The 25,455-nt window shown below is 51.4% G+C and overlaps 8 protein-coding genes across 8 annotated transcripts; 4 read left to right on the top strand and 4 right to left on the bottom strand.

Annotated features, from left to right (window-relative positions):
* Positions 1 to 1,988: 1,988 nt before the first annotated feature.
* Positions 1,989 to 3,023, top strand: HER10_EVM0011648 (UbiA prenyltransferase; the record flags this gene model as incomplete). The annotated part of the gene is made up of 2 exons (XM_035481074.1): positions 1,989 to 2,105; positions 2,148 to 3,023. The coding sequence occupies 2 exons, from the start codon at positions 1,989 to 1,991 to the stop codon at positions 3,021 to 3,023; spliced, it is 993 nt and encodes a 330-aa protein (XP_035335390.1).
* A 459-nt stretch (positions 3,024 to 3,482) lies between these two features.
* HER10_EVM0005280 (uncharacterized protein) lies at positions 3,483 to 3,898 on the bottom strand (the record flags this gene model as incomplete). The annotated part of the gene is made up of 2 exons (XM_035474902.1): positions 3,483 to 3,823; positions 3,886 to 3,898. 2 exons carry the CDS (start codon positions 3,896 to 3,898, stop codon positions 3,483 to 3,485), a joined length of 354 nt encoding a protein of 117 aa, XP_035334934.1.
* Positions 3,899 to 4,853: 955 nt separating this feature from the next.
* HER10_EVM0007521 (uncharacterized protein) lies at positions 4,854 to 8,335 on the bottom strand. Its single transcript, XM_035477075.1, has 5 exons — positions 7,040 to 8,335; positions 6,821 to 6,961; positions 6,430 to 6,766; positions 6,140 to 6,369; positions 4,854 to 6,087 (listed from the first exon to the last, which is right to left on the bottom strand). The coding sequence occupies exons 1-5, from the start codon at positions 7,505 to 7,507 to the stop codon at positions 4,999 to 5,001; spliced, it is 2,265 nt and encodes a 754-aa protein (XP_035335093.1). The 5' UTR covers positions 7,508 to 8,335; the 3' UTR covers positions 4,854 to 4,998.
* Positions 8,336 to 12,523: 4,188 nt separating this feature from the next.
* HER10_EVM0007393 (uncharacterized protein) lies at positions 12,524 to 13,927 on the top strand (the record flags this gene model as incomplete). The annotated part of the gene is made up of 5 exons (XM_035476951.1): positions 12,524 to 12,676; positions 12,749 to 13,236; positions 13,296 to 13,360; positions 13,420 to 13,846; positions 13,894 to 13,927. The coding sequence occupies 5 exons, from the start codon at positions 12,524 to 12,526 to the stop codon at positions 13,925 to 13,927; spliced, it is 1,167 nt and encodes a 388-aa protein (XP_035335083.1).
* A 288-nt stretch (positions 13,928 to 14,215) lies between these two features.
* HER10_EVM0004604 (alpha/beta hydrolase fold-3 domain-containing protein) lies at positions 14,216 to 15,513 on the bottom strand. The gene is made up of 3 exons (XM_035474240.1): positions 15,369 to 15,513; positions 15,289 to 15,304; positions 14,216 to 15,236 (listed from the first exon to the last, which is right to left on the bottom strand). The coding sequence occupies exons 1-3, from the start codon at positions 15,449 to 15,451 to the stop codon at positions 14,250 to 14,252; spliced, it is 1,086 nt and encodes a 361-aa protein (XP_035334885.1). The 5' UTR covers positions 15,452 to 15,513; the 3' UTR covers positions 14,216 to 14,249.
* Positions 15,514 to 17,363: 1,850 nt separating this feature from the next.
* HER10_EVM0006242 (GDSL-like Lipase/Acylhydrolase) lies at positions 17,364 to 18,351 on the bottom strand (the record flags this gene model as incomplete). The annotated part of the gene is made up of 2 exons (XM_035475833.1): positions 17,364 to 17,820; positions 17,885 to 18,351. The coding sequence occupies 2 exons, from the start codon at positions 18,349 to 18,351 to the stop codon at positions 17,364 to 17,366; spliced, it is 924 nt and encodes a 307-aa protein (XP_035335008.1).
* A 2,523-nt stretch (positions 18,352 to 20,874) lies between these two features.
* Positions 20,875 to 23,064, top strand: HER10_EVM0013366 (uncharacterized protein; the record flags this gene model as incomplete). Its single annotated transcript, XM_035482727.1, has 3 exons — positions 20,875 to 21,491; positions 21,554 to 21,799; positions 21,863 to 23,064. The coding sequence occupies 3 exons, from the start codon at positions 20,875 to 20,877 to the stop codon at positions 23,019 to 23,021; spliced, it is 2,022 nt and encodes a 673-aa protein (XP_035335529.1). The 3' UTR covers positions 23,022 to 23,064.
* A 990-nt stretch (positions 23,065 to 24,054) lies between these two features.
* On the top strand, positions 24,055 to 25,445 carry HER10_EVM0007089 (cation diffusion facilitator 1; the record flags this gene model as incomplete). The annotated part of the gene is made up of 2 exons (XM_035476655.1): positions 24,055 to 25,350; positions 25,419 to 25,445. 2 exons carry the CDS (start codon positions 24,055 to 24,057, stop codon positions 25,443 to 25,445), a joined length of 1,323 nt encoding a protein of 440 aa, XP_035335066.1.
* Positions 25,446 to 25,455: the final 10 nt, after the last annotated feature.

Raw genomic sequence — 25,455 nt, 5'->3', positions numbered from 1 at the left:
TGCATCCGATCACAACAAGGACACTCAAAAACTCACCTTGACGGACGCGATGGACCTTCTCCTTCTTGCGGGATCACACGCGAAGGCAGATTTCCGTATCCAGCCGAATTTCGACGATTGGCAAAGTTGGATGGAGGTCATGATGTCGAGACAGGGGGTGCTGATCCATCAGCCGAACGCCTGCCTGAAGGAACTGCGGACTTGAGAACAAAAGGAATGATATTCAATACTCGTATGTTTGGTATATCTCGGACGTCTTTCACAGCTTCGATAGCCCGAGGCTTGCCGGTCTATGTGGTTTTGGGCATCTTTCGCCGCGGCCAACCCAACCCAGTCGAAAGGGTCATGTTCTGCCATCAACCGAAAAGATTGTTCAGAGATCTCGGTCGAGAGATATTCCGCTTACGTGGTTTCTGGAAGACGTTCTTTTCTCTCAGACACGTGAAAGGATTTCGGCTTTATAAGGTAAGTCACTGAGAGCCTGAAGCCCTTTCTTAGTTCCTAATGGACGACATCTACGCAGTAATGAACATTTCGCTAATCTTGTCTGTAGTGCAATGCGGAAGAAGGGACTCATGATCGTGTCGATCTTGACAACAACGGTGCTGCAGATCTGCAATTGCTCCTGCATACGTACAAACAATGGCGAGTCCCTGGATACATCGCACTTGCCTGGGGAGACTGGATGCACCAGGAACTCAACAACGACTCGCATGATGTACTCAAAGAGAAGTACTCACTTGAAATCGTGTTGGGCTGGTCCGTCGCTAGGATTGCCGTCGTGATTCTCATACCAGTGGTGCTAAGCCTCGTCATCGGACTTTGGTTTAACTCAAAGGACTGGACGGACTTGACCACCATTCAGACCGCGTGGTCTATCGCATCCTACATTGTGACAGCAGGAGGTTGTAAGTATCCCATGTTCCGTGTTGAAGGAGGTTCAAGCAGAGCGCGCTGACTGACCGCTTCTAGTCGTTGCTGCCTTACTTGGTATTATGAGCAGTCTTGCCGATAAATAGGCTTCAATTGCACACCACGTCATGTCCGATAAATTGCGAAAGACATTATCCCAGCTTACGTGATGTATATTAATAGTGCACTTGTATGGCTTTGATCATGCCAAGGCACTGAAACTCGATACTATTGCTTCCCTTGCTAGTGGAATGGGATCAAATGCCTTTATCTATCCGAGATATCGAATCTCAAACATCGACAGAGGGCCCGGAATCAATCCCATTAGTCTCGTATTCTCAATCTCATCAAGTACTCTAGGTTGAGGCATGTCTTGACCGTTTAGTGCTCTAGGCGGTGAACATGTTGATATGTTGTGGGGCGCAGGGCTAGACTAAACGAGACTGTGGCGTCGAACTTGAAAGCTGAAGCTTATCATCGTAGGATACTCGTTATCTGAGGAGAGGCCACGGACTTTTCAGCTCTCCACAATTTAGGTTAGGAAGGTGTTCGAAATATGTAACACGGCCCAATTCGACTTAAGAGGGAAATACTGCGGCGGTGCGGCCAGCCCGAGACAAGCTGCGTTTGCTAGTTCGACCCTCAGGCTTAGCTACGAGGCAGCTAGAGTTCAGCTTCCCGAGATCTTATACCGGGATTAGACTTAGTTAAAAGAGTTATCCTGAGCAAATGTCACCGACTGGACTCTCCTTTGGGAATTCGTCCCGCAGCTTCGGGTAACCCGGCCTGCTTCACGGAAACCCTCCAATCGTCTCTTGCCAGGATACAGTTCCCAATGTTGCGAGGCGCGCAGACATCGCAACATCAGACGATGTCGTCACATCCACAATTTTTGGACTTTCCGGCCAAGCAAACTGCCATCTTCGGCGCGGACTTCCCCACGCCCTAGGCAGTCAGGCGACTGATTGAAATAGCAGGTTGATTTCCACCTTCCAGCCAGCATCATGAGCATTAGCAGTCCAGATCCTCAGCGACATTTTGGTTTGGTAGGAAAGTGCTGTCATACGACCGACATCATGACAGTTATTGAGAACAACATCTTGGCTGAGAAGCCTTCGGGCGCTCCCGCACCGGAACTGTACAGATCTGTGCCTAAGCGCAGGACTTTGGTAAGAAAACATCTCCGCTTGGACGTTGCGCAAAGCTCCCGTAAGCATTGTATTGATCCTTCTCAGGCACAAACCGCATCCTTTCATCTCAAGACTCTCTATTTGTTCACTAGAAGCGACATCAAGACCGTACTAGTGCCTCAAATCATCTTCATCACGGCAGCTGTATTCAGTCGAGAATCACTCACGACAACATTCGATCAAACCAAATACTCAAATCTTCAGAAACTGCCCCTGGCAATTCTGTGGATATGGCTCAACTTGGTCGTTTGCGGTATCTCAAACCAGCGACTCCCGGACTCCATCGTCGAAGACGAGCATAACAAACCCTGGCGGCCACTGGCTGCGAAGCGGTTGACGTCCGCACAAGCTCAACGACTTCTTCTCGGCATGATACCTCTCGTGGTTACAGTAAGCGCGTTTATGGGTGGATTCAAACCGACGATATCGATGATGACGCTTCTATGGATGTACAACGATCTCGACGGGAGCAGTATCAACATCTGGGCGCGCAACGCGATCAACACAGGCGGCATCATGTGTTTCAGTGCTGGGGCTTTGGAGGTCATCTCTGGCGGCGAGCTCCTTCCGAAGGCGTGGGCTTGGATCGGGGTGACCGGAGCCGTTATCGCTACTACAGTCCAAGCGCTGGACTTCCCAGATATGGAGGGAGATCAAGCTAGGGGTCGCAAGACCATCCCGCTGCTCTATGGCGAAGGAATTGCTCGCGGCGGACTGGCCGTGATGGTCTTGCTGTGGTCCACTGCGTGTCCGCTGTTCTGGAACCTTCAACCGGCGGCCTGGGCGGCTCCTATGGGTGTGGGAGCCTTGATGGCTGCATTGACTATGATGAGGCGGAATGAGAAGTCTGACGATATTGTAGCGAAGCTGTGGTGTCTGTGGCTGGCTGTCTTATATGTCTTACCTCTTTTCGCGGCGTAGATACAGGTGCTCAACAGAAGAGCACGTGTGTGCAGGTCCTGGAGAAGATATCATAACCTCGACTTCCAAAAACAGAGAATTATAACCACCAGGAAGGATCGGCTGAATAAAGGATGAGAGAGAAATGGCAATATTCTAAGCCAAGGCCAGCAATACAAAGACCTTCACCTAATCATTTGGGAAGCATATGTCGCTGAGTACGTGGGAATGGACTGTCCTCATTCACCATCAACGAAGCACTTTGCGTGTTCAGGCTATATCAAAGCCTATAGGGCAAAAATTGATTCCCTTGTCTTGGTAATCTTTTTCGGTACTCATGGCATAGAGTGAAAGTTGTCAATTCGAGACTTGACCTTTCCTTGTGAATCTTGACTGGTCCTGGTGATGCACACCCCATATACCGCATCTGTCATGTTTCCCAATTATCAATCATCTCTGTGGCTTCCATGCTCGGCAATCCTAAGCCTTCTCAATCTCCTCCACAGACTCGATACCAGGAACGCGCCAGTCGCAGCCGCAGGTGCAGCCCCAGGAGGCATTCTCACAGTCGGTGTGGCGCTGATCGTAACGTAGCTTGCCGGAGCTGTCGCAGCGGTAGTTGTAAGGGCGATACTCGCACCAGAGCTTGCTGATAGGGCAGACGATGTCGCATTCACGAGTATGGAGGACAGATTCCTGGGCCTCGGTGTTGATGTTGTTGACCCCGTCTCTGTCGTTGAGGTCCTGACGGATCTTGTGGGGGTTCATGCTGGGGCCGGCAGCGACGCCAATGGCAAGGGCGGCAGTACCAGTGAGCAGAACTGTGGATTTACTATCAGCTTTTTTTCGCGATGAATTTTTCAGTGAATTCCAGCAATCTTACCTTGAAATCTCATTTTGAGGCTGTGATGTTTGTCTCTTGGTTGTGGTTGATGATGTGAAAAGTGGAAGGTGATTTTGTCAACGGGCAATGGCGGTGGGAGGTGAGATATCGAAGAAAGATAGAGAGTTCTGAAAGCTACTGGTTCAATGTATAAATACTCAAAGAGTATTCTGTGAAGGCGCTCGAATAAAAAAAGCTGTCTTGTATCCCCGACTGACCGCCTTCGCTGCCTGGAAAGTTGTGTTGACTGAGTGACGACATAGATGGAAGGAGCAAACGATGGCCATTAAGTCCATATGCCTTTGTTCTTTCCTTGGAGAAACCCACTATGAGAACTTTGATCAATAAAATCTCATTAAGGCCCATATGCGATGATGATCATATATGCCCATCTACGGCACTTTGTCCACATCTAGATCACTTGTGTGACATCAAGAGCCCCTTACAATCAATCAGCAGCACAGACTGGAAGCTAAGGCTAAGCGAATGCAGTAACATAGTGCCGAGTTGGAAGACGTAGAGAGATAGCATTTGATATTGTTTCAGTCGGTGACAGTTCATTCAACCAAATAAGGGTAGTTACCACTGTAAGTTTGTCACCTGAGCGTGTCGAGACACCTATCAATCTTGAACGGTGGCTGATATGGTGGTATCTGAATTTGTCCCATCAGAAAGACATCCTAGCATATCCTCTTTGTCTATGTCAGTAATAGATGGACGCTAGGGATTGCTTGCCAGGCACATGCCAAGCCACATTGAACAAACACTACCCATGGTGTATCACAAACAGTGACGCAGCCAAGGTATACAACACCTCAACATTATCACCCTCGGCACTTTTCTTCCTCCCAGTCTCAGTACTAGTAGTTCAGTTCGAAACTTCAACAACCAAACATACTTGAGTTGCCAATTATCTCATACATATGAATAAGTAGACAGCACCTTCAATAAACTCAACAGACGATCGTCGTCTTTTAATTGTTCAAGTTATGTTATGTCCAGTTCAATGCTAGATACATTTTGCGCCTCGAATAATGTTACAGGTGCCAGAAACAAATACACGCTATGTCCACTCAAATGCTCCGATAGACCTATGTTCCACAAAACAAACCATCAACGCCTTTCACCTCCAGACTTTTGTCTCTCAGCCTGGCCAAGCCATGCAGTTTGCTCGTCCAACCGGCTGTAATGCGCATCAATCACCTCCTGGTTCAAGTAATTCAACCTGTGACCACACCTCGTCCACTTGACGTCATGGGCTGTCGCCGAATCATCGCAGCATCCTCCCCAGCAGTCTCCGATCCGGTCAATGACCGACTGAAACTTGGCCTTCTCACTCCTCCGGCTCCGGTCAATAATGTTGAGCATCGTCGGAATCGCAACCTCGTGGAACAGGTCCGCGCAACCGTACACGGATGACAGGAAAATGAAGTCGGCAAAGAAGCGTCGAGGAATGTAGAAAATGTCTGACCAGCCTACGCAAAACTCCTTTTCCTCGATCGTGTAGCCGCGGTTCATCCGGATAATCTCGCCGTTGACGGTGACGGCCTTCTCGTTCCATTTGTGGTACCAACCCCACCATTGCGGAAACTTCTGCCAGTCCGTCATACACATGTACCGCGGGCCGTCGCCCTCGAACTGTCGCGTGTTGTGGGATGTCGGGAACCAGATGGACTCGCGATTCTCATCTACCCAAGCCATCGGGTCGATCCAGGAATCGAAGTGGAAGTACATCAATCCTTCAATATCGGGTTGCTCGTCGAGGATGAGCTTCATCGTCCTAGCAACTTGCATATAAATCGTTTCGTGGTGTGGGTACTGCGAGTGCGTAAGATTGTGCCAGTCTTCGGGCTTATCCTCGACCATCTCCGGCATGGAGATGTGGACGGTGTGGTAAAAGGGCTTGTATTTCATGAGGAGGGGCACGCGCTCCATGCGCTTCGCATTCCAGCGAATCATGGCGAGCGTATTGCTAAAAGGTGAGGCAGTGAGGTTACCAGGACCTGTCGAGATCTTGTACGGCTCCTGCTTATCCGTGAAGGGCGTGATGATTTCGGCCGGGGGTGTTGAGCAGTGTCCGTCGGTGTCATCTCTCATCACGAGTCGGTACTCGGGGGTGTGCGGGAGTTCAGAAAGTGTCGCGTAGGGAATGATGCCTGCACCGAGGAAGCTGGCAAGGGTGAGAAGGCCGAACTTTGCTTTCTGCAATTATGTTAGCATGCCTTGATCGCAGGACCCTGTTAAGATGACGGACCTTGTAGGATGGAGGCGGCGCGAAAGAGTTCGGCACGTCATCCACAGGAGACGAACTAATGTACTCTTTCAAGGGAGCATACTTCATGTATGCCAGCGAAGCGATGAATATGAGCACTGTGCCGGGTATGAGGAACATGCTGTATCGGGACAAGAAGAAGTGCGCGGACACAAGCATCAACACGATACTAGTGGTGTCGTTGATGAACCATCTCACCCATGAGTCGACCCCTGTGTAACGTCAGTAATTTTCTTCGAGAATCCCCAAGTGGGACGGTGTCTAAAACATACTCTTCTGTGAAACCGTAGTAATCAGAGCTACAAGTGTGGTCATGAATACTACCGACAAGCCCTTACTGTCGTAGCCCCCGAAGAAAGTGGGTTCGAAGGAGCTGTATAGTCGCACAAGCGCATGCACGAGCAGGTTGAGGATCGCACCGAAAGCTCCCAAGACAATGTTTGCGCCGTTCGAGCTCAAGTCGGTAGCCTTCAAAAGCTTCTCGCTGTGGATGTCGGATAAGGCACTGAAGCTGGCCTGGCCGACAATGCTGACGTAGAGGGGAAGCTGGTATGTCGAAGCCCTCGTGCGATGTTGTGGGTAGAACTGGGACAGTACCAGACCCGACGTCTACTCCTGTTTAGCAGCTGAAGTGGAAAACCAAAAGCTATGCGAGTGACCTACCTGGATCAAGAAAGCCATCCATCTAGTCTTGGGGCCCTTCAATCCAAGAGCGGGCGTTGTGACCAGAGCTGCTGCGACCATGATGCCGCTCTTCGTGATGGAGACAGTGCCTGGATCGCTGACCAAATAGTTGAGAAACAACTTGAGAAAAAATTGTTAGCTTTTGCCTCATCCAATGTTGCGCCAGCGCCAAGTGCCAAGCGCTTTGACGTCGCATACCAAGTTGTTGCTGAGCATTTGCAGTAAAGCAATCCTCATCAGTCCGAATCTCAAGTCCGCGTCTCCCCAGACATAACGCCAGAGTGCCCTCGCGCCTCCAATGCGAGGAGCTTGTCGCGATAGCTTCTCCGCAGCGTACTCGCCAGACGACCGTCCGTCCTCATCAGCGCCAAGATCCAAGTCCTCCGACCCGTTCCCTAGCGAAGAGTACTCGGTGCTAGTATTTCGTCTGCGAACCTCGCGTTTCAGCAACAAAGTCGCAATCAAGAACCTCAAAAGTTCGGATATCGTTAAACTCGAAGATGGCGAAAAGTTGAATTGCCCTCGCTCGCGGGAGTTCCAGAGATTGACCGCCGCGCCGACCTGTAGGAACACCAGCCCGAGCGCGGCGAGACACGGGACCAGCCCGGCGCCACCGGATCCGGCTACCGCCAGCATTCGGCGGAAAATGGACCGGTTCACGGCCATGGCGAGAGAAGAAAGGAAAAAAGGAGTGTAAGGCGGCGGCGCGAGTTCGTCTCGAACGCTTTCCGTTGTGTTTTCTACCAGTTTTGACGAGAAATCATGATTTCGCAACCACCGCGAGTCGAAAAGAAGAGGACAGAACGCTTGGCCCTTTTTTCCTCGCTGCGAAAATACGAGTCGTGGCGGGGGCGATCAGCGTCGCAAAAAAGGTCCCCTCGGCCCCCAGACAATAGCAGGGCTGTTCGCACGGAATCTGCTGGGGGCCAGGTTAAAACCGGGGACTGGACAGGGGACGAGAATCGAAATCGAGCTTGAATTCCCCAATCTGACCACGCTGCGGACGCCCCGGTACGAGATCGTCAGCGCTCAGCTTCGGTTGCGTGGAGCGAGTACAGATGTGGACGGCTCTCGAAAAAGGGGGGTGGTGTTCGTCAGTCAGCGCGGGTGACTTCGATGTCATGAATAGTATCATTGAAGAACACAAAGCTGCTGAGATGGGAGGCACAATGGTTTTGTCTGGCCTTGAGCTCGATACTCGAAGCTTAATTTGGTGCTGATAAAAAGTATTTTAAGGATCTGAGGCAAAGCAGGCCCATGCAAAGGCATCCCCCTACTTGTAACATTGCAGTTACAATTCTGGCAGCGAATTAATTAGCACGGCTGTCGCCTGTTTGCATGATCCCCGTCATTCCGGGTGTTGGACTGAACGCCAAGTGGACCGATGAGCTTTGGGAACATTTGGAAGTATCCGTTTGTTAAACCTTCCGGTGTGGGCGCCCGGCAGTGCTTGATTGCAGCTTTGCCCGATCAGTTAGGTGATCACGAAAGAGGAGATTCGACCGCAGTACATAAGGTACGGCGCAGCGCCAGACTTGCGAAGTTGCGGCAGCGTGAAGGTCGATTCGGCGGTTAAAGAGCAAAGAATCTCTGCGCAAGACACAGAGTCTCCTAAGGCCAGAGTTGGCGCGCCGCGCGTCCTGTAACATCTTCTCCTCAACAAAGGCCAGTCATGCGGAGTAGACTTCAAGTTGACAACCACACACACTAGAAAACCATCCGAGGCTCCAGATACTTGTCTCCTAACAGCTGTCTGGCTTTATGAGTGTGTGAAAGAGATGGGGCACGTGTTCGGCCCAAAGAACTAGCTTTTAACATGAGTCGCAACGGCTGTCACGGAACTGCGCATCTTCAAGGACACAGCCTGCGCTAGAAGAAGTGAGACCGGCTATCGAAATGTGGCCTGGCCGTGAGGAGCCACTCTCTTATTGGACCGTCTTATCACTCGGCGCCAGGATTGAGTTCCCAATTTAGGTCGTTTGGAGGGGCCTCCCGGTTCCCCTTGTTGAGCACGGTTCAGCAATGTCGTAGCCGTGACGGCACGCAACGCTGAGAGGGAATTACACTGCTAACAGAAACTGGCACACTGGTTAGGGGCCGATGGATAGACTGGAAAACAAGGCGGTGGGCGTTGGTCCGTCCACCCATCTTCAGTCGTTCGGCTGAACTGTATGGTGCTGACAGCGACGGAATCAAGTGAGATGCTCAACTGGGTTGATACGGGGGAACTCCGCCCGCTTGGCTTGAGATCACGACACATTTGTCCTGCCTTCCACCATGTCGGTAGGCGGTGATCAGGCAGGTTCTAGACCAAGAGAAGGGGAGGGGGGGTTGGAAGGAAACAAGAGTTTACATGTGGCAAGCCGAACATTCCAATCAGGGTCCGACTTGAAACACATGTGCATGTTGACCCCTACTGCGCCGTGTGCGCCCAAGTTTGCTACGAATCGGAGGTCGCTTCACTGGTAGGGCGTATGGCTAGTGTGAAATCCTTCAAGCACTTCCAGGGGCGGCTATCCGAGATCTACCACATTCGACAGCGCCAATTGGGGAAGCTGAGAGGCCTGCAGGATCTCTTGTCTTCACTGCGTGACACTGCGTAGGGGAACCAGATGGAGAAGGACTTTCCGATGGTCTGGACACGATGCTATGAGCTTGACTTGACATACAATCGGTTGAGGTCCCTTTCCTGCCTCACTGCGCAACATGCGACATCATGCTCAAGGCCCGCTAACCTCGCATGCTTATGGGAGGCGAATGCTGGGAGCACCTGAATGCTCGGCCACGGCTGTAGTTGTGACTTACGCAAGCCGGTCTACTATGCCATCACCAGATTCGCGAGGCATATGCAGGCCTCCGGGATCCAGCTGAACTATTGATGAAATGCTAAAGACAGCGGCTCTGCAGTTAGGCTTTCCATCTGTCATCCTATGTCAAGACCGTTGGACTGTTACCGGTAGGCTCAACTGGCGCAAAGTTTTCCACGCGTCCGACCACGTCACTGACAGCAGCTAGGAGGTGCCATCACCTGCGTTAGCTGCGACGGCAGCGCTAGAAGTTTTCCGTCCGTCTCACTAGTTCAACCGTCAAACACACTCAGCATAGCTCACAGATCCAGGCCAGAGCGACGGGTAGGCTACTCCGATTCGAGAAGACAGCAAACCTGCGGTCAAACCTTCGAGTCCGGTCGCGAACGCCAGCGTTAAGGGCTCGGAGCCATGCCCCGAAGCCCCCACTTGCCGCAGAGAGCTTCCGTTTCCCTTTAGTCATCGTCGACCTCAAGGTTTCAACGTAGATGGCGGTTGAGGTTGATATCGGAACAGCAAGATTTCAGATGATGAATTGTCAAACCTGGAAGTAGAATGAAGATGCTTCCATTTCAGATTCAAATACGTTTGACTTAGTAGGTTGCACGTGATCACAACTAATTTGCAGCTCCTGAGTCCACGTTCATGTTGCCCTGATGACGGGAACAGCCTGGGGAGCTTTGCGTCTTTCTGATCCACATCCAAAGAACCCCGGAAAAGTGGCTCAGCCCACGGGTCTTGGGTCCGTTCAACGGACCGTACCGTCTTCCGAAGCCCCGCTCAACTACTGACTTCGTCTCACTCTGGAAGATCATGAGCATGCGTACGATGCCTCAAAGCTGGGCTTTTCAAGGACTTACGGTGTCTGAAATGTAGGCACTTTCGTGACTTACACAACTCACCTATTCCTTCCCGACGCGAACACTACTAGAGTCTTGACAGAGCTCCTGATCGACCAGTGAGACGCGAGATACCCGAAACAACGTCGGAGGGTTGTGAACACCGTGAGAGATACATCCCGAGTACCATCTGCCATGACTAGGAAGTAGTTCGATTATTCCCTCCAAGTTTCGACGAGAGGATGCTGAAGATACTAGACGAACCTTGGTGAAACCTCGGTCTTCAGAAAAAGCATATGCCTTCATGCCAGACTTGCCAGTTCAATAGCCGCCGTCTCCACCACCCGATCAATGATCAGACTATCTGACTCTACTATGCTGATTCATCTACCTAATCATCAATAAGGTTGTGGCGGAAAATCCACAAGCAGATATTATGCCCGTCTTGGCCATCTTGTTTACTTCGAGGTCCAGATTCGACAGGATCTAGACAAGGTCCGACGCCTCAAGCTCATGCGGAGGCTAAACCCCCGCCTGATCGCGTAAGTCATCACATAAGAATGCCGTGCTGGAGGGAGCAAGTTTGGGTAAGGCTGCATCGTCTTTTTAAACTTCGACGTCAACGCCGAGCTTGAAGCGGTTTGAGATGTTGCCAAGAGAACACCTTTCCGTACCGAGGAGGTGGGTGCTCTCATTCGAGGCAGCATCTGATGCTCTGCACAGATGTCGCAGTAGCTGACGCAGATCTCTGTCCGAGCACTAATTAGATTTTCTCTTCACAGCAGAATAGTGTGCGTCTCGAATTCTCATGGAAGTAAATGAGTGGTCGGTGTATTCGGCCCAATCTCACCAGCGTTGGAGACGCAGTCCGCTAGAAAGTTTGATTTGTACCGAACTTCGTGTTGATGTTGCGATCAACTAGAACGGCGGTCAACGGTGACAATCGAGACCGATACAAATGCATTCCTGGCTCAGATGATCTTGGCAAGAGGGGTTCAAAGGGGGATTTGGGGATAGATCGATACAAGTAATGGCGAAATCAAGCCCGACGCCACATGCAACGCTTGGAGTACTTCTACGTTTCATGGACCAAGAGCTGTTGTGTGATTTGCTCTCGTAAAACTGACTCACTTCCCACTGGCTCATCCTGGATCATCACAAGCCCCTACCAAGCTGGAGCTTTGCCCGGTCTCGCTACCCAATGGCATAAGCCTCTCACATTCCAACTTTGATTTAAGCTCCTGGCAGAATTGATAGTGTTCCCGCCATCGGCTCATCCCCCGAGTCCTCCAACCTTGCCTTGTGGTCTGGAACAATGTTTGGATCGACCCATTTCAGCACTATCACCGAGGACCGCCCGAGGGTCGTCTGATATGTGCATCCCCAAGTTGACAACCCCGACAACGGTCTCCCCGTTCGCCACGATGAAGGTGTCCTCCAGAAAGCGGAAAAGCAGCGACCTGTGCCTCAGCTTGAGGAGGATACGTTGATAGCCCGCCACCGTTCGCCGCAAGAATAACTTTAAACAGAGAAGTTTACCCGTGATAGCTGAGGGCAAGGCGCGCCTCCGGCTTTTGCATTCCGCACTGGACGGGAGAGAGCCTCTGTCTGCCCAGTTTGTTTCGATACTTAGAACGAACGCACCCGCGAACGCTCACCAACCTCCCTCTCACCACGTCATGGCTTGAGTCATATACGCTGAAATATTCCAAAGAGTCTGCATCGGAGTGAACGGCCTAGGTATGTGTACGTTACATCGCATTCACGCTAGCATTACACGCCTCACTGAGACCTATCCAATCTCACCCCGACTTCCCCATCCCTAAATCATCAAAAGCTGAACTAGTAACAACCAATGTCTTACCATCCCTTCGCAGCGGCACTTCCGCCGACCAACCAATAAAGGGTCCCGGCAATTCGGTTCTGGGGCTTGATCTCTCCTGGGCAGAATTCTCATCATACCCTCCGACTACCAGCTTCCAACTCGACTTGCTCGAGTTCGGGGCCGTACCTCTTCTCATCCAAATGCGGCCACGATGACTTCCATCGAGAGCAACGGTCCTCTAATAGCGGGTATCACATGGTTTCTCTGCTTCTTCTGTGGCGCCTTCCTGGCGTTACGAGTGTACGCGAAGTTAAGTAGGGGACAGAAGCTGTGGTGGGATGACTATATCTTTCTTTTCTCGTGGGTACGTATAGGAATTTTCAACAAGGTATCCATCTGTCTGAACGTCTGACAACTAACTGACGGTGGCTTGTAGACTTGTCTCTTTGTCGAATCGATCATCACCCAAATGGGCGTCAACTTGGGTTTCGGCCGTCACTATTACGACATCACTCCCCAGACCAATCTCTTAACGATTGCCATGTATACCTCAGTAGGCGCATCGATATCGTGCTTTGCTTCGACTGGTAGCAAAGTTGGGTTTGGTGTAACCCTCCTTCGGCTCACGACTGGCTGGTTCAGGATATTTGTCTGGTTCGCCGTCGTGACATTGACGGTGGTCATGCTGCCAAGCGCGACCTTGACATGGCTGAAGTGCACCCCGGTGCAAAAGAACTTCAACAGACAGATGCCAGGGACTTGCTGGGATGAGTCTGTGACGCTCAATTACGGCATCTTTAACGCGGCTTGGTGCGCGTTCATGGACTTTGTGTTGGCGATAATCCCATGGAAGCTCATCTGGGGGATGCGGTTGAGAAAACACGAAAAGCTAGGCGTTTGTTTTGCAATGAGCCTAGGCTGGTTGTATGTTTTTATTCTCGAGCTGTCGTACTTTCTTAGCTCATGCTGACTTATCACCACAGGGCAGGCGTATGCGCCATCATTAAGGGGATATACCTCGTTCAACTAGAGCAAGGTGATTTCTTCTGTGAGTTGATCAATTGCTCTCGCGTGTGACTTGTCGTCTTTTTAACATTTCCACTCAAGTCAACGGAAAAGACGTAACCATCTGGACCGCCGTGGAAACAGCCACTGCAATAATTGGATCATCGATCCCGGTCTTACGAGTCTTTATCAAGGAAAAGGCGTCTACCCTTGGCTACGACAACAAGGTCAACCACGATATTAGCAACGAAAATTCAAACAACATGGAGCTCAACACGTACCGGAGCGTAATTACCTCTACTACGCAGAAAGGTACCCCATCGACGACGGAGGAGACCAATGTAGATGGCGCCCGGAACTTCCCTCGGAGCGGAAGCTGTCTTCTGGTGGACATACCAGACTTCAAGCTTGAGGGGATTGTGCGAGCTCGGAGCGTGGATGAAGAAAGTCAAGGCGGGTCAGACGATGATCAGATATTTAGTAATGATGCTCATTCTGGCCACAATGTCCATAGCCAGGAACAAATAAGGTATGTTGGTTCGATATGGCGTGTATACTTTTGCTAACCCTTTCCAGGGACGAGCGGGAATTTTATGGAAGAGCGCTTTAATCAAGTCGTTCCATAGATAATGGGCGCGAAAAGCGTTGTGCGAAAGAAGACAGCCACGCGAAGCAGGAAATTCCTGACCGTTGTGTACTAATGCCTTCGAATGAGAGCAAAGGCCTCTGATGTCTGAGGCTCGATGATACCTGGAGTAGTTCAACTCCGCTCCAAAGTAATGATAGTAATGAGGATCATGAAGTAGTGTTACGAGTTGATACCAACGCTCTCTAAGTTGGCCATGCTGCCTTGTAACCACTCAGCCACAAAGAATTGCGATGTGCAAAACAAGAAATTGTGGGATACTTTATGTAACAGCATTCTAAGACTTCTATGGTTCTCCGAATATGGCGTCATATGCCGTTGACGATTCTTTCGGGACGGTCATGAAAGGATCCGCAACAACCGCCTTCTTGATCTCATCCTCCGAAGTCTCCTGCCTGAGAAGCCATCCGAGGCCTTTGAAGATATCAATGTTCGCTTTGAACGCGGACTTGATGCCAGGGAATATGAAATGGCCATGCGGAGCGCCGGGATACACGTCTAGCCTGGTTTCAACCCCGTGCGCCCTGAGAGCTTTCTCGTAAACCAGACCGTCATCCCGGAGGAAGTCCAGACCTCCAACCTGCACAACTGTTCGTGGCATTCCGACGTGGGGATTCTTCGAGTTGAAAGGCGAATAATCCACTGACTTAATGTCTGCCTTGTAATTAGCGGCGAGATAACCCCAGGCTGCTTTACTGAAGATCGGAGCCTCGGCATTCTGCTCTCTTGCGAGGAAGATGTCTTTGTACTTTGGAGGCACTATGTCGTCCTCGAGGAAGAGCGGAGCCAGGAGCCAGACACCGGTAAGAGGAGCTCCGAGCTTGGTGATGCCATCGACCGTCTTCTGTGCCATGACGGCTGCCAGATTTGCACCAGCTGATGGGCCTCCGATAATGAAGCCCGCGCTCAAGTCGCCGCCTAGTGTGTGCGCATTCTCAGAAACCCACTTGAGCCCATCTTCAACATCATTGGGGGCCGCGGGGAAAGGGTGTGCGGGCGCCAGACGATAGGAAAGGTTGATGACAGTGGCATTGAAGAGCTTTCTGGCGATTCTGGCCCAGGGGCTCATTTGGTGACAGTCACCCATTGCGAAGGCGCCTCCATAGAGGAGAACGATGACTGGGGACTTTGCGCCTGTTGACGTAGAAGGCTTGTGGACACGGGCTTCTTGATGGCGGCCACCATCGCGCATGGGAATCTGGATGGAGTACTCGAATTCCGTGTCTGGGGCCGGGGGAGCTGACTCTGGCAAGGGATGCTCACCCGCCAGGTACTGGAGTATGGTCAGTGGCCGAGTCAGTCCATGCCAACGAGCCTCGACTAACCTCTGCAATCTCTGGGCTTTAACAAGGGTCAGTCCACTTTGTTCCAGACTTTTGAAATTTTGCTTGCGGTTAATACTCACTCGATGACGCTCAAGGCAGCGAGCTTCTCTTTTGTGTCATACTCCATCGTGTCCACAGACGTCTTGTTCTCAAGAGAGCCCATTGATACAGTCTAATGCCTGAGCAAAAGTGCAAGTGTTGGAAATGTGTGGGACAGCGGTGCGCACGAGGGGAAAAAAAGTTGAATTGAGAAAAACTTCCAACAGCGAGCGGCCACTGTCAATTTAAAGCAAAGCCGCATTCGTTATCTGATGTGACGGAATCTGGCTCCAACAGAGCTAAAAGATTACATGTTTGTCTAGTCCCAACGGCAGCGCTACTATCGGACTTGGTCTCCGCACCCCGATTGTCCGAGGGACCACAATGTGTTCGCTTCGATGGTCATTATTGATCTGCTCATGGGTAAAAAGCAAATCCAGCAAATGAAACGAGTCCCCCCGCGGAAAGCCCCTCTTCTAGTGCAACGAGGCATCCCACGTCAGCACAATAACCATGCGAGATTTCGGTGTTTGGCCAACGAAAAGTCCCTTTTGGCAAACCCAGCCCGACGGTCTGGCTGCAAACCATGTTACATTGAAGATGCGCGTGCGAGGCCCAGTTCGGAGAAAGCAAGTCTTGGCGATGTTTGTGTCCCACAAATACCATTCATACAAAGCAAACGCTCCTCTTCGAGACCATACCTGCAAACATTTGACCAAATCGAGCCTCTTATCTGTGATACTCTCAGGTCGGAAATTCCAAGAACAGTCTTTTCTACCTCAGGATAACTTACTGCATGTGTTGAATTAAGTATCCAGTGCGGACATTTCTTCAGCTAATGAGAGCCTTGGCCCGATTGAAGATTTCCATTGATCAGGGTACCTTGTCTACGGTGAAGGACGCCTTTGTCATGTTCTTTGACCCGAGAACACAGAAAGCGTTCTAAGATGACTTTTGGAAAGTTTTGAAGGACACAACTCGGAAAGACTGATTCAACCTAGGTGCTCTGGGACACTGTCCTGTTTCACAAGCAGTAGTTGACAATGGCTTAGTCTAAGGTGTCAGTTTGATCGATGGAACAAGACCTCTTCGCACCTATGAGTGCTGGTGAAAGACGACAGGCAGCATCAACTTCCCGACTGAAAACGATAAAAGTGCCACTACGGACTGGCCATAGAAGCTTCCTGCAACTCATTTTCAACTCATCATCTCAACGCAACACTCTCAACTTCAACTCAACGCTCCACGGTTCTTCATCTGACATCAGCAGCTTCAAGCATCGATCGAACTAACAAACTCACAACTCACTTTACATCGCAGCCATGTGCAACTACATCCTCAACGTCACCAAGTGCCGCCAGTGCGGTTGCACTATCAGCTCGTCCCAGTCCGACTTCGTCTACTGCCCGTCTTACAAGAACGGCATCGGATGCCAGACCATCCAGCGCGACTGCCGCACTCAACTGGTCTGCTGTTCTAGTTGCCAGAGGGCCTATCATCTTGAACCTACTGTCAATGGCCCTAGTATCTTCGCTGACAAGGAGTTTGATTCCGACTCTGAGGATAGTTTCGCTCCATCTCAGTAGTGGAAATAGGTTGCGACGGTAAGTAGACTGATCTACGTTTTTCGAAAATTCTTTTCTCAAGTTACTGGAAAGCGGGTGCGATTTTACATTTCAAGTTTAGTATCAGTCTTTTGCGCAGCTAGAATTTAACTTCTCTTCGCGAACTCAATCATCAGATGAGAACTTGTAGGTCCCATATCACCGTCTAAGGTATGTTTCAAACCATGCAGCCAGTGATACGTGTATAGTGATACCTCTTGCATGTACAAGGTGATTTACAGCATTATTCATGTTACTGGGATAGTCTCCTTCGAAACTTTACAGATCCCAAATTTTCCATCAATCGAGTTGTTCGTCTCTTGGCCGATCAACTTTCACACGTAGTTGATGTGATCTTTTGCAGTTTCACACAACTCTGGTATTAAGAACCAGATGCGGACATAATTCTTCCCTTATGGGTTCTATGGGATATTAAATGGGCAGCGTGGCATTGACCTGGAGGCAAGTTCCCAGCCTATCCCCCTCCAGTCTTGATGTCGCGTTAACAACATACTCCTGCAGAGGCGACGTGCCGCACTTGAGTCCCAACACGAAAGCCCCAGCAAACGAGTCCGCCAGCTTCGGCGACATGTGCACGGCATCCATCGGGTAACCCTCGACAGCGGCCTGCTGACCCTGCACCTGAAGGGCCTGGGCGCTGTAGTTGCCGTGCGGAACGTAGTAGATGCCGGCTGCGGGTCCGCCGAGGGATTCGACGACGTACCACGAGTACCACGCGTAGATGGTCGGCGTCCAAGAGAATATGCCGGTCGAGTAAGGATTTATGGGGGTTGAGGTTGAGATGACCACGCGGGCGCCGAGGGAGAGGAAAGTCGAGGAGGCGTTGCGAAGGTAGGTGGTGTATGTCTGCACTACTTCCGTTTGGTTGCTGAAAACAGTTAGATCGTCATCATTAGGGAGAGATGTGGCGTTTCCAATTCCTTTGGACGTACTTGAAAAGCACAGGACAGACATTGTCTCCAATACCGGGACAGTCGACTCGGTTCTTGACTGTGTCGTTGATCGGGTTGCCAGCTAGAGTCCTGTCAGAGTAGCTCATGTTTGGAGAGGTAGGATCGATGCAGCTCAAATACGTACGTCCATCATTGTGGCCAAACTCAATCACAACCCAGTCTCCAGCCTTGACTTCGTCAATGATCCGCTGGAACCGGCCCTCCCTCGTGAAAGTGCGCGCGCTTCTTCCAGCGTACGCAGAGTTATTGACTCGGATCTTTGACGAGTCGAGAGAGTAGTGCAGGTACTCTCCCCATCCCTGGGTACCGTTGTGTCCACCGCCCGGTGCCATCGTGCTGTCGCCAGCGAGCCAGAGTACCTGTCGATCGTCGACATCGGAACGCTCCGTGGGTGCTGCGAGTGCCGAACCAGCTCCCAGGAGGAGGGAAACTGCGGAAAACTTCATGGTCTACTTATTTCCGTCCAGATGGAGAGGACGACGTTGATAGAGACAGGCGCGAGGTCTCTCGAGCTTTCTCACCAAGCAAGGTCACGAAGGCATAGCTTCATTTTATTGCTTTTCTTCCCTAGCGAAGGTGTCATTGACAGCGGATCTCGGCATCCAGCGCTATCCAGGGTGCCAGGGATGCCATCACGTCTCCCCGCATCAGACTGAACTGACAGGCCTTACAGCTGGGCATTTCCCCGCGTAATCCAGGGGTCATTTGGAGGCAAAAGACACAACGGCGGGACCGCTAAGCTAGATGAATACTGAAAACCCGTTGCCCAATTTGCGCACGAGTGGGAAAGCGATCGGATAGCGTTTGATGAAGCGCTCCTTATTCGTGGGAAGAAGGTGGGTGAATTTTGATTCGGGCCAACAGGGGCCGAGTCCACCACGGAGTAGGCTTTCGGTCGACCGTTTGCCGAGTGAACCCGGGCAGATGGATCTTGACCCCGTGGGGAGATGATCGGTGTAGGGTCCGTCTGATCCGGGGTTGATTGGTTCCGCTGTCCCCGGAGCTGCTTGGACTATTTGTGCTTCATTTGATAAGAGGGGCTTCATACTCATTCATCTAAATGTTTCGTGAGCTCATCTCACTCAGATCTCACACTGAGTGAAATGAGCTCAAAGCGACCACGACTGGTCTAGGATGCAGAGCCTGAACGCGTGATTGACTACCTTGCGAAATAAATCGTGATGATTCACTGCCAAACATGAGAACGCAGAATACATGTATCATAGCCTCCGAGGCAATCCAGAAAATACAAGCTGATGATAATGTATTGGACTGCTTAGAGTATCGCAGGGTCGGATCCGGTCCTGTTGCTTTGACCTCAATTGAAGCGCTCTCGGATCCATTTGACAGCTTCAGTCTGACGCGGCCCGATCTTGAAAGATGAGTTGCTTGACGGATTGCGACATGCGGAAAGCGGATAGCTATCAGGTTCAGTGCCGTCCGATTGCGAGTCCGACTATCGATTCCAAATGGTTGATTATCGTCTCTTAAGATGGGCTGGAGCATATCGCGATCTCCAGTTCTTACTACCACAGGCTTTTTCATGAGGCAATAGTACCCTATTAGTGCCTTGACATCATGCCGCCTTCCGAGTGAATATCTTCATCAACGATGACATCAAACCCGAATCTTTGGGTCTAGACGCACAAAATGAAGTCGTACGGGACTGGCCGTCATAGGAAAGACCGAGGATCTTGGAATGACATTGGTACAATTACCTGTTTGGGCATTGAGCTCGTGCTTTGACTCGGGTGGCCCTCGGACGTGTTCCTGGTGTGGGGGGCAAACATTGACTTTTGCCATGACAGGATTGAAACCCGGCGCATTCGGTTGCGGGGGTCTTTGAGGGTTGCATTTATGCCGGGGGAAGATGCCGGCCGGGAGACCGAACACGAGGTGAATATTTATTTCGAAGTTGGCAATAAACACAGACATGAGATTGAGCCCACGAGCGCACCGAGCCGGACTCGATTGTGCGGCTGAAAATGGTGTAGAATGAGATTATCTAGCGTGTTCGGATACATGAGAATGCATCGTCCGTTGAGCTTTTTGCTAGAGATGTGGAATAGCTTCTAATCTTCGCACTGCAGAAGAAGCTTAGCTACAGTGAGTTTACCCAGGGCAGTAGTTTTCCACAGTCCAAGGGAGATGTGATGAGGTATCCAATCATTTCAGATGACGGACGAAACTTGTATGAGAAGGCATTGAATGACACACACTCTGCTTGATACATGCAAGTAATGAGAAGCTGATGTGGGCTGAGCTGAGCCTGCATATGCTCTGCTATGCCTCGGGAATACCACTAGCGCACATGCCATACATGACAATAGGAAGGGAGCCATGGCAGGAGGCAATGCAGTATTCGTAAAATCAGATGCTTGACGAGAGCCAAGTCAGATCTGGGAATCTGCACTGATGCAAGGTGCTGCAGATTGCCGAATAAGAAAGGAGGGTCGCCCAGACAAAGCCGACAGGGGCAGGGCAGAGACACTGGAGACACTGACACTTGACACGGCGACTCCCGCGGTCTGTTCACTGTTTCTATTCACAGAATCGACGTATGAAAGAGGACATTGTTAAAATCTTTAAGTGGTGAATATTCCCCGCCCCTCCCCTACCTCTGCACTAATTCTGAAGAAAACCGAACCAGTGACATACTGTTTAGTCTCGTGACGTCACGTACCCGTGATCCACAATTCAACCGGAGCACCGGTGACCGAACACGATCGCGGGGACCTTCCAGAAACGCAACATCCTTTTAACCTCAGCTGGAAGCTGCGACCAGCTGGCTCCTGCCCCGGTGCAAAAGAATTCACATCGTCGACTTCGATTGCCAACCAAATATTTCGACAACCCACCCGTTGCTGCTACAACTCGCCACATTATTAACACCGTCAAGAGCACACGAAAATCGGAAGAAGCTCCAGCGATTACCAGCCCTGGGCATATCGCCACTGTGAACACCCGTCATGGCGACCCAGCAGCCCCCAGGCCTCACTACTGAGCAGACTAAGGCTCTGTTCAACATCCTCACCCATTCCGAGACCTACCGCGAGATCGAAGATTTCAAGAAGCCAGAGACCATTTCCGACTATGGCTACCCTTTTGCGCAGAGCTCCCAGCCCGGAGAGGCCGTCACATACGCCCCAGAGTCCTCAGCGCCCCTTCTACAGTCTCTCTTCACCAGATTCATCCTGGAGCTACCGGGCGTCTCCTCCTTTGTTCCCGAGTTTTGGAACGTCCGAGTTCAGGGGATCCTCAAGAACTTTGCCGAGGCCGAGCTGTCCGAGAGCTACGAGAAGGGCGCGCTGGGCACTAGAAAGACCCTGGCGACCGCCTCGTCCACCGTCATCGAGACCGTTGCGCGTGGCATGATTGGTGGCGGACCCTACAGTGACCCTTCGACGCGGCTTAAGCAGTACGATCTGAACAGAGCGGAAGACCTGGCGCAGGCCTGGGATGATGCTATGCATGACCTCGTTTACGGGGACCTCTGCGACAGCTTACTTGACCACCTTGCCGAGACGGACGACTTCGAATCACACTCCCCAATGACCCAGGCGGCGAATGAGTACATCATTGTACAGTCAGTATTGCTCTATCTGAAGGCGATTCGAGGAAATTAGACTGACTAACACAAACTTACAGCCTGGCTGGACTTGCCCACCAAGTGCTGGTTGTCTCACCAGAGGGCCAGTACCTCGTCAAGCTTATGGAGCAGGTTCACAAGATGGTGCCATACAACATGGTACGGCAGACACTCAAGGTCGGCAACGCTGCGACAATGATAGCTGGCATGATGAAGATCTTTCTGGCCAAGCTCAGTGTCGGTTCGGTTTCGAACTGGTTCGGCATAACAAAGGATGCTGCAGATGGCATGAATCTTATGCAGAGGTTCGGATTCCTTGAGCTGAGGCACTCCCACCTAGACAAGCATCAAGACTAACAAAGCTGCAGGATCATCTCCGTCATCCTCGGCTGGGACTGCGCAGATTTCAAGAAGACGATCGACAGAATCGCCAAAGACAAGAATAGGCCAAGTAAAGGTGCTCTAGATGCCATCAAGGCCCACACCCAGTCTCCCCCAACTGAGCGCGAAGTCATTCGAGCTATGAGCGCGCAACAAGACAAGTCCATTATCGCCGTCATCCTCGAAACCGCGAACCCCATCCTGCTTTCCGACCTTAGCGAAGACGAGCACACAATGTGCCTAGAATATTACGCAGCACTGCTGGCTATGCGCGATAGGGAAGAAATCATCAGCATCCTTTGCAGGCAGAGCCCAGACTACCTCACCCAGGCGGTCCGCGAGGCAGTGGCCGGGATGGATCCCATCATCCGCGCCGTACACAATAAAGTCGACCTCTCGGACCACGTCAGGGACTACCACATGTTCCTCGACCAGCTGATCGCCTGCAGCAAACCAAAGAAGGGAAAGAACAAGGATGATACGGAGACCATGCCAACTGTGGAGGACTACGTCAAGCTATGCAAAGACAATAAGCATCTCTTGTACAAGTGGCTGCACGCTGTGGGCGGCAAATGCCCAGAAGTTATGGACCAGTTCAGGGCGTGGGCAAAGGACTCCCTGGTTGCGTTCCACAAGACTAAGAATGGCGGCGCGAGCATCGAGGAGCAGCTGGGTGACATCTTCAACCAGGTTCCCGATAACAGCAGAGCGGCCCTCCTCCCCATCATCGACGCCCACGCTGCATACCTACGGGACCTCGAACAGCTGTCCTTGACGCGGATGCAGACCATCATCGAGGGCAACTCGACGAGTATGGCTGGCCCGGGTGTCTACTTGGTACGGTGGCAGAACCTGATGGATGATACCCTCATTACGCCCGTGAGGCCCGTCGGTCCGGTGCGGTTGGGCAGAGACGTCAAGGGGTTGGCGCCGACGCAAGGCAAGCGGGGTTCTGCGTCAAGCGATGCTGGCGAGATCATTGCGGCCGTCCGCGACATGAATCTGTCTTCTTTGCCCGAAGCGCCGGATGTGCAGGCGGTCATCCAAGCGCTGGGGCCTAGGTTCAAGCAGATGCTCACCAAAGCATCCAGAGCCAATGGCCCTCCGACGCACGGCGCGGCCAACGGACACGCTTCGCCCATTTGAAGTCGGATGGACTGCCGACCAGTATTATGATATGTTTCCTAGGATTTCTATTTGAACTTGGGGGGTGGATGAGCATGGTGTCACATGGTGACTGCCTTACTACAAACGACTTGCATGAGGACATGGTTTGATGTTCTCTAGGTATTGGCCTGGCGTTTGGAAGGGACGAGAATTGGTTTTGGGCTCGGCCTTGGGCTGGATTGAGCGGCGGGCGGGATACCTGCTGTAGAGCCGAGCATAGACATTGAACAGAGATGTCGTAAAGTAAACCGAGTATCGCAGTGCTCCGTGAGCTTTGCCGGACTATAAAGTATCTTCAACACATCAAGAGCTTTGGCATACGCGGTCGAAGCTTGTTCCAGCCCTGAACAGAGAAATAAAGGTGCGAACAAGTGCCCGCATCTCCCCATTAGTCGATTTTCAATTTATCCATAGGTCTGGGACTGCGTCATTATGCCGGTCTCTGGCATAGCCTATCTTTACACCCATGTTTCTCTTCGCACTTGTTGTCTACCCACACATAATTAACAATGTACAGGCAGATCATCTTGGCAAGAACGTTGCGGCAATCAACGGCGAGCAAATGTCAGCAAACAAGCATCCCGTCATCCCCAAGGCGCAGCGGCAAAAGTTTGCCGCCAGGCCATACCAAGTCAGGTAGCTCGTCGAGATCATCTTGCGTAGCTAGCCGATTTCGCCCCAAGCTCATCCCTGTCTAGCGCCAGCAAGGCGGCGCACGAGGGGATGTTTAGACGAATGATGCGCCGTCAGCTCGCTTCAAATATCCCTCATTCATTTCGCTTTCGACAAAAGTTGCCCTAGTGCTGGTTGCCTCCCTGGTCGGGCCCGACTGGAGTTTCCCTACCTTTGAAGCTTGCCCGCCTCAACTTTCCCTGCCTTATTATCCCACATCCTCGTCTTAATTCTTTTTGATATTCCAGGACAACTCTCATAGTTCAGAACACTCAACGAAGCATCGGACGCTCGTGGAGACAGATCATACCTCTCGTTCCTCAAGAGACTTCATCTCATAATGTCTACTACCACAACCACAACCCATCGTGCCCCAAGCACAGGCATCGACCTCGCCAACCTCTCCCCCAGCAACGACCCAGAATCCCGCTCCTTCTCCTCCTCCGAGATCAACGACCCCTACAACCTTGGCACGCACATCAAATCCGACGCTGACATAGTCCAACTCAAATCTGCATACAATACAGACAAGCCGCAGAACAGCAGCAGTTCTACCCGGAGACGTCTCATCCACCACAGCTTCACCCGCGGCGGCGCCAAAGACGCGAAGCTCCAAGACTTTTACCGCGCCCAGAATGAAAAGATCCGCTCTTATCTTAAGAGCGTAGACGACCACGAGCGCGAGGCGAAGGAGACGCAGGGTGATAATAACCTCAAGTATCAGATCGCGGTGAAGGGTAGCTTGGCTGCTAATGTCGTTCTCTCGGCGCTTCAGCTTTATGCTGCAATAACGTCTGGCTCGCTGTCGTTGTTCACCACCATGGCTGACTCTGTCTTTGATCCGCTGTCGGGGGTCTTGCTACTGCTTTCCCATCGGGCGGTGAAGAAGGTTGATACGCAAAAGTACCCTTCTGGCAAATCACGCATCTCTACCGCGGGGAACATCGTCTTCTCGTTCATTATGTTCTCTGTCTCGTTGGTGCTGATTGTCATGTCCGCTCGAGACTTGGCTGCTGGATCTGAGGAGGAGACGAACGAGTTCCACTTCACTTCCGTCATCGCCGTCGCCATTGCATTTGGGACGAAGTTTTGTCTGTGGCTGTACTGCTGGTCCATCAAGGATATTTACTCCCAGGTCGAGATTCTGTGGCGCGACCACCGCAACGATCTCTTCATCAACGGATTCGGTATCTTTACTTTCTCGGCTGGCAGCAAGATCAAGTGGTGGATCGATCCCATGGGCGCCATTCTGTTGTCGTTTTTGATTGCGGGCTTGTGGTTGAGGACTGCGTATGAGGAGTTTCAGTTGTTGATTGGGGTGTCTGCTGAGCCTGAGTTCTTGCAGCTCATCACTTACATCGGTAAGCTGATTTTAACTTCTAGTCAATGCGATTTGAGAATCAGAACTGACAGAATGTTAGCTATGACTCATTCGCCCGAAGTCAAGCAGATTGACACCGTTCGCGCATACCACAGCGGACCGCGTTACATCGTTGAGATTGACGTCGTCATGGACCGCCATGAGAGACTTGAGATTGCACACGACGTGGCAGAGGCTCTTCAGATCAAGATTGAGAAGTTGCCTGGAGTAGAGAGAGCATTCGTTCACGTTGACTACGAGACGGATCATAAGCCTGTAAGTCTTTCTCGATGTATATTCTCGGCCTAGCGTGTTCACCCTTACTGACACATGATACTCATCAGGAACATGACTTGAAGAAGGACCTCTAACAGCTCGGTA

The sequence above is a fragment of the Colletotrichum scovillei genome (assembly GCF_011075155.1).
Source record: "Colletotrichum scovillei strain TJNH1 chromosome Unknown Contig00004, whole genome shotgun sequence".
In the NCBI taxonomy this organism is placed as follows: domain Eukaryota; kingdom Fungi; phylum Ascomycota; class Sordariomycetes; order Glomerellales; family Glomerellaceae; genus Colletotrichum; species Colletotrichum scovillei.
Note: the sequence above shows the minus strand (reverse complement) of the source record. Positions and strands in the feature narration are given on the sequence as shown.